This window comes from Carassius auratus, chromosome 14 (genome assembly GCF_003368295.1).
Source record: "Carassius auratus strain Wakin chromosome 14, ASM336829v1, whole genome shotgun sequence".
NCBI classification, from domain to species: domain Eukaryota; kingdom Metazoa; phylum Chordata; class Actinopteri; order Cypriniformes; family Cyprinidae; genus Carassius; species Carassius auratus.
The window spans coordinates 11780584-11795848 of NC_039256.1; the positions used below are offsets into that span (position 1 = coordinate 11780584).

Genomic DNA, 15265 nt, shown 5'->3' on the forward strand with positions numbered 1-15265 from the left:
TGTGTGTTTATTCATGTATTTTGCATATGATTTTGTTTGAAGTGGTTACATGACCTTTTAAAGAATATCTTGTTTCAAGCAGACAACTTACAACTTAAAAATCTAACTTGTAAACCAAGGCCATTCAATTATTTATTATTTATATATAAAAAAGAGTATATATATATATATATACATACACACACACACACACACACACACACAACAGTCCTACCTGAAAGGAATCACTCACTTCAGCATCAAGTCCTTCAAGATCATCCACAGCGGATTGAGTCTTTTTCAGAGTCAGGTCAGCAGTCAGTGTATCCTCATTATAAGATCTGACGAACTTGAAGTCACTAGTGCGCGAGCCCGTGGTCAGGTATGCGTCATAATTGTAAGTGCTGCGGAGAGTTCCCGCGCCCTCCACATCTGCGTAATTTGGAGGCAGATACGCGCTGGGAATGGCTACAGCTCCATCAAACAACAGTCTGGGCTTTCTCCTGCGACAAAACCTCACGGCCAGGATGATGATGATGAAGGTCAGGAAGAAAGTAGAGACGGACACCAGCGCGATGATCAAATAAAACGTCAGTTTGGAGCTGCTCTCGTCACGAGACATGTCTTTCAGTTCTGGAACTTCAGCCAAGTTATCTGATATAAGTAAATACAATGCGCACGTGGCTGAGAGAGAGGGCTGTCCGTTATCTCTCACGGACACAATGAGGTTCTGTTTCATGTTGTCAGATTCAGAAATGTCCCGCTGTGTCCTGATCTCTCCGCTGTGGACACCGATAGTGAAAAGTCCCGGATCTGTGGCTTTAATAATGTGATACGAGAGCCACGCGTTCTGGCCAGAATCCGCGTCCACGGCAATCACCTTGGAGACCAGGGAGCGCGCCTGCGCAGCTTTGGGTACCATCTCGGTCATGAAGGAGTTTCCTTCCGGAGAGGGGTATAATATCTGAGGGGAGTTGTCATTCTCATCCGTTATGAAGACACTCACGGTCACGTTACTGCTCAGAGGAGGAGAACCGTTGTCTCTGGCTAACACGAACACTTTGAAACTTTTCAACTGTTCGTAATCAAACGACCTCACGGCATGAATGACCCCGGTGTCTCCGTTAATGGATAGAAAGGAGGACACCGGTGCGCCACTGAGATCAGAGGACAACAGAGAATAAACTACAGTGCCATTCTGTCTCCAGTCCGGGTCTGTAGCTGATACTAAACAAATAGAGGAGCCAGGTTTGTTATTTTCTTGCACATGAGCTCTGTAACTCTGCTCCTGAAATACAGGTGGATTATCATTCACGTCAGCTACAGTCAGGTGAATATTCTTAGTGGAAGATAAAGGCGGAGAGCCCTCATCAGTAGCAGTAATTGTAATATTATAATCAGAGAGCAGCTCGCGGTCTAATTCACCTGTGGTCACCAGAGAATAGTAATTTTTGATTGAAGGCACGAGTTTAAATGGGACGTTTTGCTGAATGGAGCAGCGCACCTGTCCGTTATTCTCAGAGTCTCTGTCCTGCACATTAATGATGCCAACCTCTGTACCGGGTAACACATTCTCAGGAACAGGACTGCTAAGAGAACTTACTACTAATATAGGGGTGTTATCATTGGCATCAATAACGTCTATTATTACTGTACAATGACTGGCCAGCCCTTGACCATCTTTAGCTTGAATCGGCAGTTCTATTGAACTCTCCTCCTCAAAATCAACGAGTCCCTTTAATTTAATTTGTCCAGACATTGCATCAAGGAAAAATAATTGCCGGACAATTTCAGATAAATGACTAAATGCATAAGACACTTCTCCATTTTGTCCCTCGTCAGCATCAGTAGCGCTCACTGTCACCACTACAGTATCTAGAGGAGAATTTTCAGGCAGACTGACTTTATAGACGGCCTGACTAAAGACTGGAGCATTATCATTAGCATCCAGCACAGTGACGTGTATGGCTACAGTACCTGATCTCGGCGGAGTCCCGCCGTCTACCGCAGTGAGAATTAATGTTACCTCTTTCTGCTGCTCACGATCTAACTCTTTATTCAGCACGAGCTCGCCATATTTTCTTCCAATTGCACCCGTTACTACACGAAGAAGAAAGTTTTCATTTTCTTGCAACACGTAAGACTGCACTGAATTCATACCTATATCTGCATCGTGGGCCTCATCTAATAAGTAATGAGATCCTTTTAGTGCTGACTCGCTTATTTCAAATTCAATAACACTCCCTGTGAACTGTGGTGAATTATCATTTATGTCTTCAACATTAAGAATAAAACGATGCAGTTCTAAAGGACTTTCAAGGACAAGCTGCTGATTTATGACACATGAAGCTTTCTTTCCACAAAGCCCCTCTCTGTCGATTCTCTCCGCTACGATCAGTTCTCCAGTATTCAGATTAATGTCACAGTATCGTTTTCTATTACCTTCGGTATCAGTCCGCGCTTTTCGAGATGACAGTCTGTTCAGATCAAGTCCGAGATCCTTTGCTATATTTCCAATCACAGATCCGCGTTTCATCTCCTCTGGAAAAGAATAGCTCACGTCTCCATTAACAGCGTGCGCCATCAGCACGAAGAACAAAAGACCAAACATCTCAGCAGCAGCACTGAACATTTGGAATGCTTCAGATATGAAGCAAAAATTGAATACAATAATATAACAATCTTAACGCACAAGAAACCAAGCATATATCACGATTTAGAATAACAGACGTAGATTACAGTTTGCAGTCAATGTCGACGATTTTCTATAAAGAGATGAGATGCAAGCCCTATATGACATCACAAGCAGGGTGGAGAGATGTGTACTGAAGACACACATTTTTTGCAGGTAAACAGCGACACTGTGAGTTAAATGTAGAAACTGCATAATATTCCATTTGACAGGATTATGTGTGGGTTATAGCCAAAATCGTTTAAGCAAACCAATGGCCGGCAACAACATTGCCAGATGACTGGGAGATAAACACCACCACAATATTTATAACATTACCTGAATGAATGAATGAATGAATGAATAAGCAAGCACATAGCAAGATTGTGATCTACATCACATAAAAATACACTAAATATTTACCTGTCAGATCACAGACAGCAACAAGAAAACATGCTCTATGACAATTATAATCAGACTAAAATAACTTTTTAAAAGTTTATGATATGAGAAAATCCTTCTATAAGCCAATTTCACATAACTAATAAGTCGATGAAGAAAGATCACAAAACAGCTTCAAACGTAAAAATAATAATAATAATAATATAAATAATAATAATAAAAAGACAGTTCGCCTCCGTATTAAACCCTTCAAGATCATCCACGGCAGACTGAGCTTTTCTCAGAGTCAGATTAGCAGTCAGCGTACCTTTATTATAAGATGTGACAGCTATATTGAAATTAGTCACAAGCTTTAAAAATCTATCTCACGGCAGATATAGTTCTTGTTGACAAGTAGTTAACAGATAAAATGTCCACTACTTCTAAAAAAATTATAAGGATTCCTTCAAATACGCATAAACAGCGACTCATGAAACACAGTTCATGACTTAAAATTCACGAACAACTCCTTAGACTTAAAAATCAACTTCAAAATCTGCCAGAGCCTATTGTCAGTGAAGGTAGTCTATTAAAATACCAATTGCATCTGTAAGGTTAGAATATTACTAATACACCAATGGTTAATTCGTCATAAAAAAAAGAAGCACTCATGTGACCAAGTCCAAAAATCACAAGACCACAATTGTGACCATTTTATAAACAGTCCTAATGCATAAGAAAACCTAAATTTGTGAATAAAGCTCATCCATAAACTCTTATTATATGTCAAAACATGAATATAACACTTTGTTGAAAATGAAATGAGGGCATAGAACAACCAAATATTATCTGGGAATTTGAAAAGAGAAACGGCTCAATTACTATAAAATTTGCTCCTTATATGTAAGTCTCAAGCAAAACGTCAGCAGCAACACACACGCCTGTTCAGCACCATGGACAGCTAATATAAATATACCCTTTTTACTAAAATCCAAGTAAACTGAGATTTAAAATTGAATAAGAATTTAAAGTAGTTCATGAAATAGTTTCAGGGAACAGTCAACGTGAGGGATGCGAGAAAGTTAGCATTAATAAAACCATTAGAAAGCAAGCTGTCAAGACAAGCAATCTGTAACCTCAAAATATTAAAAACATATTTTTTTAAAGAAAGACTTCTTCAGTCCTACCTGAAAGGAATCGTTCATTTCCGCATCAATTCCTTCAAGATCATCCACAGCGGATTTAATCTTTTTCAGAGTCAGGTCAGCAGTCAGTGTATCCTCATTATAAGATCTGACGAACTTGAAGTCACTAGTGCGCGAGCCCGTGGTCAGGTATGCGTCATAATTGTAAGTGCTGCGGAGAGTTCCCGCGCCCTCCACATCTGCGTAATTTGGAGGAAGATACGCGCTGGGAATGGCTACAGCTCCATCAAACAACAGTCTGGGCTTTCTCCTGCGACAAAACCTCACGGCCAGGATGATGATGATGAAGGTCAGGAAGAAAGTGGAGACGGACACCAGCGCGATGATCAAATAAAACGTCAGTTTGGAGCTGCTCTCGTCACGAGACATGTCTTTCAGTTCTGGAACTTCAGCCAAGTTATCTGATATAAGTAAATACAATGCGCACGTGGCTGAGAGAGAGGGCTGTCCGTTATCTCTCACGGACACAATGAGGTTCTGTTTCATGCTGTCAGATTCAGAAATGTCCCGCTGCATCCTGATCTCTCCGCTGTGGACACCGATAGTGAATAGTCCCGGATCTGTCGCTTTAATAATGTGATACGAGAGCCACGCGTTCTGGCCAGAATCCGCGTCCACGGCGATCACCTTGGAGACCAGGGAGCGCGCCTGCGCAGCTTTGGGTACCATCTCGGTCATGAAGGAGTTTCCTTCCGGAGAGGGGTATAATATCTGAGGGGGGTTGTCATTCTCATCCGTTATGAAGACACTCACGGTCACGTTACTGCTCAGAGGAGGAGAACCGTTGTCTCTGGCCAACACGAGCACTTTGAAACTTTTCAACTGTTCGTAATCAAACGACCTCACGGCATGAATGACCCCGGTGTCTCCGTTAATGGATAGAAAGGAGGACACCGGTGCGCCACTGAGATCAGAGGACAACAGAGAATAAACTACAGTGCCATTCTGTCTCCAGTCCGGGTCTGTAGCTGATACTGAACAAATAGAGGAGCCAGGTTTGTTATTTTCTTGCACATGAGCTCTGTAACTCTGCTCCTGAAATACAGGTGGATTATCATTCACGTCAGCTACAGTCAGGTGAATATTCTTAGTGGAAGATAAAGGCGGAGAGCCCTCATCAGTAGCAGTAATTGTAATATTATAATCAGAGAGCAGCTCGCGGTCTAATTCACCTGTGGTCACCAGAGAAAAGTAATTTTTAATTGAAGGCACGAGTTTAAATGGGACGTTTTGCTGAATGGAGCAGCGCACCTGTCCGTTATTCTCAGAGTCTCTGTCCTGCACATTAATGATGCCAACCTCTGTACCGGGTAACGCATTCTCAGGAACAGGACTACGCAAAGATTTCACTCGTATCTCAGGAGCATTGTCATTAACATCTGCAAGTTCTATTACAACCTTAGCATCACTGGATAAACCAAATCCATCTTTCCCTTCAACTAGTATTTCGTAATTGGCTTCGTCCTCGAAATCAAGTGCACCTGTAACCCGAATTTCACCTGTACTTTTATTCAAGTAGAAAAGCTTTCTTGCTCTTTCAGAGATACGACTAAATTCATACGACACTTCTCCGTTTTGTCCCTCGTCAGCATCAGTAGCACTCACTGTCACCACTACAGTATCTAGAGGGGAATTTTCAGGCAGACTGACTTTATAGACGGCCTGACTAAAGACTGGAGCATTATCATTAGCATCCAGCACAGTGACGTGTATGGCTACAGTACCTGATCTCGGTGGAGTCCCGCCGTCTACCGCAGTGAGAATTAATGTTACCTCTTTCTGCTGCTCACGATCTAACTCTTTTTCTAGCAGTAATTCAAGTTTTTTTACTCCGTCTACTTTTGAATTTATACTCAATTGAAAATTATCATTCTTCTGTAAACTGTAACCCTGAACTGCATTCTGTCCTATATCAGCATCATGAGCCGCATTCAAACGATAGCGTGTACCTCTAACAGCAGATTCCCTAATTTCAAATGTGATCAAATCCTTTGAGAAAATAGGCGAATTGTCGTTAATATCCTGAATTTGAACAGAAACATGATGCAGCTCTAATGGATCTTCTAGCATGAATTCAAATTTTAAAACGCATGAAAGCCTGTCCCCACAAATCTCCTCTCTGTCGATTCTCTCCGCTAAGACCAGTTCTCCAGTATTCAGATTAATGTCACAGTATCGTTTTTTGTTACCTTCAGTATCAATTCGAGCCTTACGAGATGAGAGTCTGTTCACATCGAGCCCGAGATCCTTTGCTATATTTCCAATCACAGATCCACGTTTCATCTCCTCTGGAAAAGAATAGCTCACGTCTCCATTAACGGTGTCCGCCATCAGCACGAAGAACAAAAGACCAAACATCTTAGCAGCAGCACTGAACCTTTGGAATTCTTGAAATATTAACCAGAAATGTATTCATGTACTATGACAAATGCCATGTACGAGCAAACATGTATAAAATTCAATTTAGAATAACGGACGTAGCTTATATCAGGCAGTAAATCGGCGTCAAAGATTTTCTATGAAAAAAAAGACTAGATGAAAGCCCTATGTATGACATCACAGGCAGGGTGGAGAGATGTGTACTGAAGACCCACTGTTTTGCAGGTAAACAGCGACACTGTGAGTCAAAAGATGAAATCGCACAATGTTCATATATCTGACAGGGTTATTTCTGGGTTATACAGTTAATATAGTTTAGCGAAATTACAGCCGCAGCAACATTACCTGATGAGTGGGAGATAAACACGACTACAATATTTATAATATTCCGAGAGAGAGAGAGAGAGCGAATGACAGAGCAGCACAATGGACAGAAACGGGAAAACTTGCTTTATGACCGTTCTAAAATAAGTAAAGGGCGTTCAGAAACTTGCTGACATACGAAATTGCTTTTATAAACCAATTTCACAAAAATACCGATGAGGAGAACGTTAAATTACTTAGAAACACCATCGTTTGTTTCAGATCCCGTTACATTCTGATGTCGCAAAAATAAAATTAGTTTGAAATCACTATTAGACAATAGAACGAGATATCAGATTTCTTTCTTTAAGAGATCACCAAACAGCTTAAAACATTTACAATCTAACAAATTACTAAATACGTCACAGTATTTGGCATTTATCAAGGCAGACATAATTATCTAATTGACAATGTGGGGCAGTCACTTCAACATGATTTATATTAAGAATTCCTTAACTAGCAATGAAAAAAATAAAAATAAAAAACAGTAATAAACTCGTGAACCAGGATTTATAACTTTAGATTATTTAAAAAAAAAAATTTGGTATGGTCTTGTTTAAGCAATTTTAAGAGATAATATAAATAAAACATCTACTTATAAGCCTTCAAAATGAGCTTCAAAATCTTTAAGAGCCTGTTATTAGTGATGGCAGTCCATTAAAATAAGCACACTTATGTAATATTTAAGGTTAGATCATTAAATAAGTAAATAAGAAAAGATATGTTAAATCGCAGAGAAGCACCCATGTTAGCAAAAAGTCCTTCACAAAAAATAAATACATAAAAAAACAATGAATACAAAAACAATCACAAGATGCACAAATGTAACGATGTCATAAAGAATACAGCAGTAACAAACACGGCCTGTACAGCACCATGGACAGCTAATCTTAATATGCATTTTCTACTAAACTAGTGAACTGGGATTTAAAAATAAATATGAAATTGAATTAGTTAATAAATTGTTTCACAGAACAGACAAGGAGATGGATGCAAGGATGTTAGCATTCCTTAAACCATTAGAAAGTATGTTGCCAATAAAAGTAATTTGCAAACCCATAATATTAAAATTATTGCTTTGTCAATCCTACCTGAAAGGAATCGTTCGTTTCCACACCAAGCCCTTCAAGATCATCCACAGCGGATTGAGTCTTTTTCAGAGTCAGGTCAGCAGTCAGTGTATCCTCATTATAAGATCTGACGAACTTGAAGTCACTAGTGCGCGAGCCCGTGGTCAGGTATGCGTCATAATTGCAAGTGCTGCGGAGAGTTCCCGCGCCCTCCACATCTGCGTAATTTGGAGGAAGATACGCGCTGGGAATGGCTACAGCTCCATCAAACAACAGTCTGGGCTTTCTCCTGCGACAAAACCTCACGGCCAGGATGATGATGATGAAGGTCAGGAAGAAAGTGGAAACGGACACCAGCGCGATGATCAAATAAAACGTCAGTTTGGAGCTGCTCTCGTCGCGAGACATGTCTTTCAGTTCTGGAACTTCAGCCAAGTTATCTGATATAAGTAAATACAATGCGCACGTGGCTGAGAGAGAGGGCTGTCCGTTATCTCTCACGGACACAATGAGGTTCTGTTTCATGTTGTCAGATTCAGAAATGTCCCGCTGCGTCCTGATCTCTCCGCTGTGGACACCGATAGTGAAAAGTCCCGGATCTGTCGCTTTAATAATGTGATACGAGAGCCACGCGTTCTGGCCAGAATCCGCGTCCACGGCGATCACCTTGGAGACCAGGGAGCGCGCCTGCGCAGCTTTGGGTACCATCTCGGTCAGGAAGGAGTTTCCTTCCGGAGAGGGGTATAATATCTGAGGGGAATTGTCATTCTCATCCGTTATGAAGACACTTACGGTCACGTTACTGCTCAGAGGAGGAGAACCGTTGTCTCTGGCCATCACGAGCACTTTGAAACTTTTCAGCTGTTCGTAATCAAACGACCTCACGGCATGAATGACCCCGGTGTCTCCGTTAACGGATAGAAAGGAGGACACCGGTGCGCCACTGAGATCAGAGGACGACAGAGAATAAACTACAGTGCCATTCTGTCTCCAGTCCGGGTCTGTAGCTGATACTGAACAAATAGAGGAGCCAGGTTTATTATTTTCTTGCACATGAGCTCTGTAACTCTGCTCCTGAAATACAGGTGGATTATCATTCACGTCAGCTACAGTCAGGTGAATATTCTTAGTGGAAGATAAAGGCGGAGAGCCCTCATCAGTAGCAGTAATTGTAATATTATAATCAGAGAGCAGCTCGCGGTCTAATTCACCTGTGGTCACCAGAGAAAAGTAATTTTTAATTGAAGGTACGAGTTTAAATGGGACGTTTTGCTGAATGGAGCATCGCACCTGTCCGTTATTCTCAGAGTCTCTGTCCTGCACATTAATGATGCCAACCTCTGTACCGGGTAACGCATTCTCAGGAATGGAGATTTTTACAGATTTAGTCATTATGGTAGGGACGTTATCATTGATATCAGTAACATCTATTAACACAGTGCATCGACCTGCTAGACCTTGACTATCTTTAGCCTGAATCGGCAGTTCAATTGTACTCTCCTCCTCATAATCTATGATACCTGTTAGTTTAAGTTCACCAGACACTGCATCGAGATCAAATATTTCCAAAAGACTTTCTGATAAATGACTGAACTCATACATCACGTCCCCATTTTGTCCCTCGTCAGCATCAGTAGCACTCACTGTCACCACGACAGTATCTAGAGGAGAATTTTCAGGCAGACTGACTTTATAGACGGCCTGACTAAAGACTGGAGCATTATCATTAGCATCCAGCACAGTGACGTGTATGGCTACAGTACCTGATCTCGGTGGAGTCCCGCCGTCTACCGCAGTGAGAATTAATGTTACCTCTTTCTGCTGCTCACGATCCAGCTCTTTATTAAGAACTAGCTCTCCGTATTTTACTCCATTTACCCCCGTAAGAACACTGAGAAGAAAATGTTCGTTGTTTTCTATTGCATATGACTGCACTGAATTCACACCAATATCCGCGTCGTGGGCCTCATCTAATAAATAGCGGGATCCTTTGTATGCTGATTCACGTATTTCGAATTTGATTATATTTTGTTTGAACTGTGGTAAATTATCATTGATGTCCTGAATATTAAGAACAAATCGACGAAGCTCCAAAGGATTTTCTAGCACTAGCTCCTGTTTAATAACACATGAAGCTTTCTTCCCACAAATCTCCTCTCTGTCGATTTTCTCCGCTACAATCAGTTCTCCAGTATTCAGATTAATGTCACAGTACAGTTTTCTGTTACCTTCATTATCAATTCGTGCATCACGACTCGACAGACTCTTTACATCGAGGCCAAGATCCTTTGCTATATTTCCAATCACAGATCCTTGTTTCATCTCCTCTGGAAAAGAATAGCTCACGTCTCCATCAACGGTGTGCGCCATCAACACGAAGAACAAAAGACCAAACATCTCAGCAGCAACGCGTAAGGTTTTAATCTATCTATATTAAAATCAACAAAAAGTTATTGAAGTTATCAGCATGTATAGCCAGATAAAATTACTTAATTTAGTTCATGGTCGATATAAGAGAACAATAGAGGAATGCACGCTCGCCGTCGACGATTTACAGCGAGCTGAGAGGTCAGTTCTTAATATATGACATCATGAACAGGATGGAGAGAAACAATATGAACGTCAAATATTGCAATGGTGAACAGCGACACTATGAGTTCAATTATACAACTGCAGAAACTCTCATAAACCTTCTGACAAGTACAACTTGGATATTACACTTAAAGTGCACACAAAATGGCATGTTTATAGTTTAAAACTTACTTGTAGGATATCAAGAGAGAAGAAGCTAAAATGTAACATTTACAAGATACTTTATGGTTTGCCCATGGCATGAAAAATGTATTCTACATCACAGACAATAAGTTAAAATGCACCAAAGCCTACATTTGAATACTGTAGTCATGGTATGCCATCTTAAAATAAAAATAAAAATAAAAATACTAAATCCAGTTTGCAAGTCATATTATGCGAACTTATGGCAGTTTTCACAATTAAACAGAGAGCCCTTTTTTCGTTGTGAATTTTAAATGAGTAAATTTGTGTTTTTTGAGTACAATTCTTTCTCTTACTTTAATCCCTGTGTCAAATCCACTCCAGCCTCTGTAGTATGACATACTATAGTTAGTTATTCCCCAGTGTTTAGACCTCCAGTCAGACGCTCTAATAATTAACCAAATATTTGTTTTAAGTAATTAGTAAGAGCTCATTATTTGAGGGGAAAAACTGAAATACACTAACTTAACACACATGAAATGTTTCAAAGCAACTGTGCAACTGGAAATATCACACTATTTTAAAATTGACCCAGGAGAAAATATTATATAATGTGCATGTTGAAGCACGCCTTGAACCACGAATGTTTATAAAAAAGTGCTTCGTGCTAAACGTCAGTCTTGAATTGCGCCATGGAAATGAAATTATCTCGATCATGAATAATTCACAAATTATTTTCTTACTTAATTCAGAAGCAGAAACGTTTAATGAAATGACAGGGTTACACAGGACTAAATTGAGAAAAAATAGAGAGATAGAAAAAAAAGAAACTATAACCGGCAAATGGGTCTCAGTATAACTTTTTTCTCACTGTCGATAATTTCATCATTTAAAAAGGCGAATCACTCTATATGTAAATTTTCAGAGCATAAAAATACACATATATCAGAGAAAGGCCTGCATGGTCTGTTTCATTAACAACAAATGGACTATAAACATGTACTTTCCTATTCCTTTCAAAATACATCAAATTCAAACATAACGTAAAACTACGAAGGAATAAAACAATCACAAAAACAGCCATAAATCATCCTACCAATTTCGATTAATCAATTTCCCTGCGGAGGCACAGAAACATGATCTCAAAATTCATAGTATTTCGAAAATAGGACATAGATTACATTACTTATGTAGGAGCAACAATCCTCAGAACAGTAAAAACCAGTGCAGCACCATGGACAGCAACAGAAGAAAAATACGCTGTGCCATCTCCGATCTGACTGAAACGGATTTTTAAAGGATTTTGCTGGCCAAAATTGTACAGGTAAATTAGTTTAATTGACTTTATTAACTTCACATAAATGAAACGTAGATGAGAGAAATACAAAACATTATTCAATTACAAACGACAGAAACTAGAGAGACACAAAAATGGAAGTTAGACAAAACGAAGACCCTGTAAGAACTATTATTTAGCACAAGACAGACTTCGATTACTATGCAAGGTCACCAAACAACAATTTGTGAAAGATTGCTTAAGTAATAATTGCTCCAACCTGACCATGCATATATAAAAATAAATGATAAAAGGTCCAGAATGCTTTCAGATTACAAATTGCCCTTTAAAAATGGTTTGTGTCTTAAATAAACATCTTATATGTGTCACGATTTTTTTTTACGAGAACAGAGTCTCTTTTTATTGAAAGTCTATTTACTACATGAACAAATTTAATCTGTAAACACACAAATTATTTTAAAAAAGCGATTTATTAGTCCTACCTGAAGCGAATCGATCACTTCCGCATCGAGTCCTTCAAGATCATCCACAGCGGATTGAGTCTTATTCAGAGTCAGGTCAGTGGTCAGTGTATCCTCATTATAAGATCTGACGAACTTGAAGTCACTAGTGCGCGAGCCCGTGGTCAGGTATGCGTCATAATTGTAAGTGCTGCGGAGAGTTCCCGTACCCTCCACATCTGCGTAATTTGGAGGAAGATACGCGCTGGGAATGGCTACAGCTCCATCAAACAACAGTCTGGGCTTTCTCCTGCGACAGAACCTTACGGCCAGGATGATGATGATGAAGGTCAGGAAGAAAGTGGAAACGGACACCAGCGCGATGATCAAATAAAACGTCAGTTTGGAGCTGCTCTCGTCACGAGACATGTCTTTCAGTTCTGGAACTTCAGCCAAGTTATCTGATATAAGTAAATACAATGCGCACGTGGCTGAGAGAGAGGGCTGTCCGTTATCTCTCACGGACACAATGAGGTTCTGTTTCATGCTGTCAGATTCAGAAATGTCCCGCTGCGTCCTGATCTCTCCGCTGTGGACACCGATAGTGAAAAGTCCCGGATCTGTCGCTTTAATAATGTGATACGAGAGCCACGCGTTCTGGCCAGAATCCGCGTCCACGGCGATCACCTTGGAGACCAGGGAGCGCGCCTGCGCAGCTTTGGGTACCATCTCGGTCATGAAGGAGTTTCCTTCCGGAGAGGGGTATAATATCTGAGGGGAGTTGTCATTCTCATCCGTTATGAAGACACTCACGGTCACGTTACTGCTCAGAGGAGGAGAACCGTTGTCTCTGGCTAACACAAGAACTTTGAAACTTTTCAACTGTTCGTAATCAAACGACCTCACGGCATGAATGACCCCGGTGTCTCCGTTAATGGATAGAAAGGAGGACACCGGTGCGCCCCTGAGATCAGAGGACAACAGAGAATAAACTACAGTGCCATTCTGTCTCCAGTCCGGGTCTGTAGCTGATACTGAACAAATAGAGGAGCCAGGTTTATTATTTTCTTGCACATGAGCTCTGTAACTCTGCTCCTGAAATACAGGTGGATTATCATTCACGTCAGCTACAGTCAGGTGAATATTCTTAGTGGAAGATAAAGGCGGAGAGCCCTCATCAGTAGCAGTAATTGTAATATTATAATCAGAGAGCAGCTCGCGGTCTAATTCACCTGTGGTCACCAGAGAAAAGTAATTTTTGATTGAAGGTACGAGTTTAAATGGGACGTTTTGCTGAATGGAGCATCGCACCTGTCCGTTATTCTCAGAGTCTCTGTCCTGCACATTAATGATGCCAACTTCTGTACCGGGTAACACATTCTCAGGAACCGGACTGTTAACTGATTTAAGTATAAGAATTGGGGCATTGTCATTTATGTCAGTAATTTCTATTACAATTTTTGAGTCTGAGGAAAGACCATATCCGTCCTTAGCCTCAACAATAATTTCATACCTTGATTCGTCTTCAAAATCTATTGGGCCTTTCACGGCAATTTGTCCAGTTTTATGATCCAATGAAAATGTTTCTTTTGCAGATTCAGATAAATGCCCAAATTCATATGTGACTTCTCCGTTTTGTCCCTCGTCAGCATCAGTAGCACTCACTGTCACCACTACAGTATCTAGAGGAGAATTTTCAGGCAGACTGACTTTATAGACGGCCTGACTAAAGACTGGAGCATTATCATTAGCATCCAGCACAGTGACGTGTATGGCTACAGTACCTGATCTCGGGGGAGTCCCGCCGTCTACCGCAGTGAGAATTAATGTTACCTCTTTCTGCTGCTCACGATCCAACTCTTTATCAAGCAACAACTCGACATTCTTGCTTCCATCTGTTTTTGAATTCACCGCTAAAACAAAATTATTATTTTTTTCTAATATATATTTTTGTACTGAATTGCGGCCGACATCAGCATCTCGAGCCTCAATGATACGAAAGCGAGCACCTTTAACGGCATTTTCACTTATTTCAAGCTTGATTACATCTTTGGGAAATATTGGCGTATTGTCATTAATGTCTTGGATTTGTAAAACAACACGATGCAGTTCCAAAGGGTTTTCTAACACAAATTCGAAATTAAGCGTACAGGAAAGCCTCTCCTTACAAAGCACCTCTCTGTCTATCCGATCGGCCACTATCATTTCTCCCGTTCTCAAATTAATTTCGCAGAATCGTTTTTTGTTACCTTCAGCATCTATGCGAGCTTTACGAGATGTAAGTGTGTTCCCATCAAGCCCGAGATCCTTTGCTAAATTTCCAATTACAGATCCGCGATTCATTTCCTCCGGCAAAGAATAGCTCAAATCTCCATAAGCGGCGTGCGTAATGACTATAATCAGAGAAATGCCCACAATCAGACAATGCGTCGGAAAGAATCTGCGATCCATATTTCCTATGCAGGCTAATATTAAACAAAACCAGCATATGTCCGAGCATTAAACGAAAGCAAAATGAGAATCTAGAAACCTCGCTGAGGCGGATACAATAGACGCGACCAGTAGCCAGAGTCGAATAACATTTCAGTAGAGCTGTTTTGTCTTTACAAGGAATGACATCATAAACAGGGTGGAGAAAAAAATAACATTATGTCTCAAATCCTCTGCAGGTAAACAGCGACTCTAGGCGTTAAAATGTGAAAACTGCAATTTATGATCTCAACAGATGTGGGCCATGCACAGGAAAGGCTCAACAAAAAGAGTAC

General features: G+C 40.5%; 1 protein-coding gene across 12 annotated transcripts in view; it reads right to left on the reverse strand.

Annotated features, from left to right (window-relative positions):
- LOC113113621 (protocadherin gamma-A11-like) overlaps positions 1–15265 on the reverse strand; it is a 164064-nt gene that overhangs the window by 116687 nt on the left and 32112 nt on the right. The window contains exons 1-2 of one of the 12 annotated variants that reach the window (XM_026279959.1): positions 13860–15103; positions 8070–9386 (exon numbers count right to left, since the gene is read on the reverse strand). The exons of 5 other annotated variants lie outside the window; for them this stretch is intronic. In XM_026279959.1, the coding sequence (XP_026135744.1) occupies positions 8070–9386; positions 13860–14951 (2409 nt within the window). In that variant the 5' untranslated portion in view covers positions 14952–15103. Of the gene's footprint in view, positions 1–214; positions 2754–4218; positions 6767–8069; positions 10634–12542; positions 15104–15265 lie in introns of those variants that run through there. 6 more of the 12 variants (XM_026279979.1, XM_026279957.1, XM_026279975.1 and 3 more) reach the window with 6 other exon arrangements.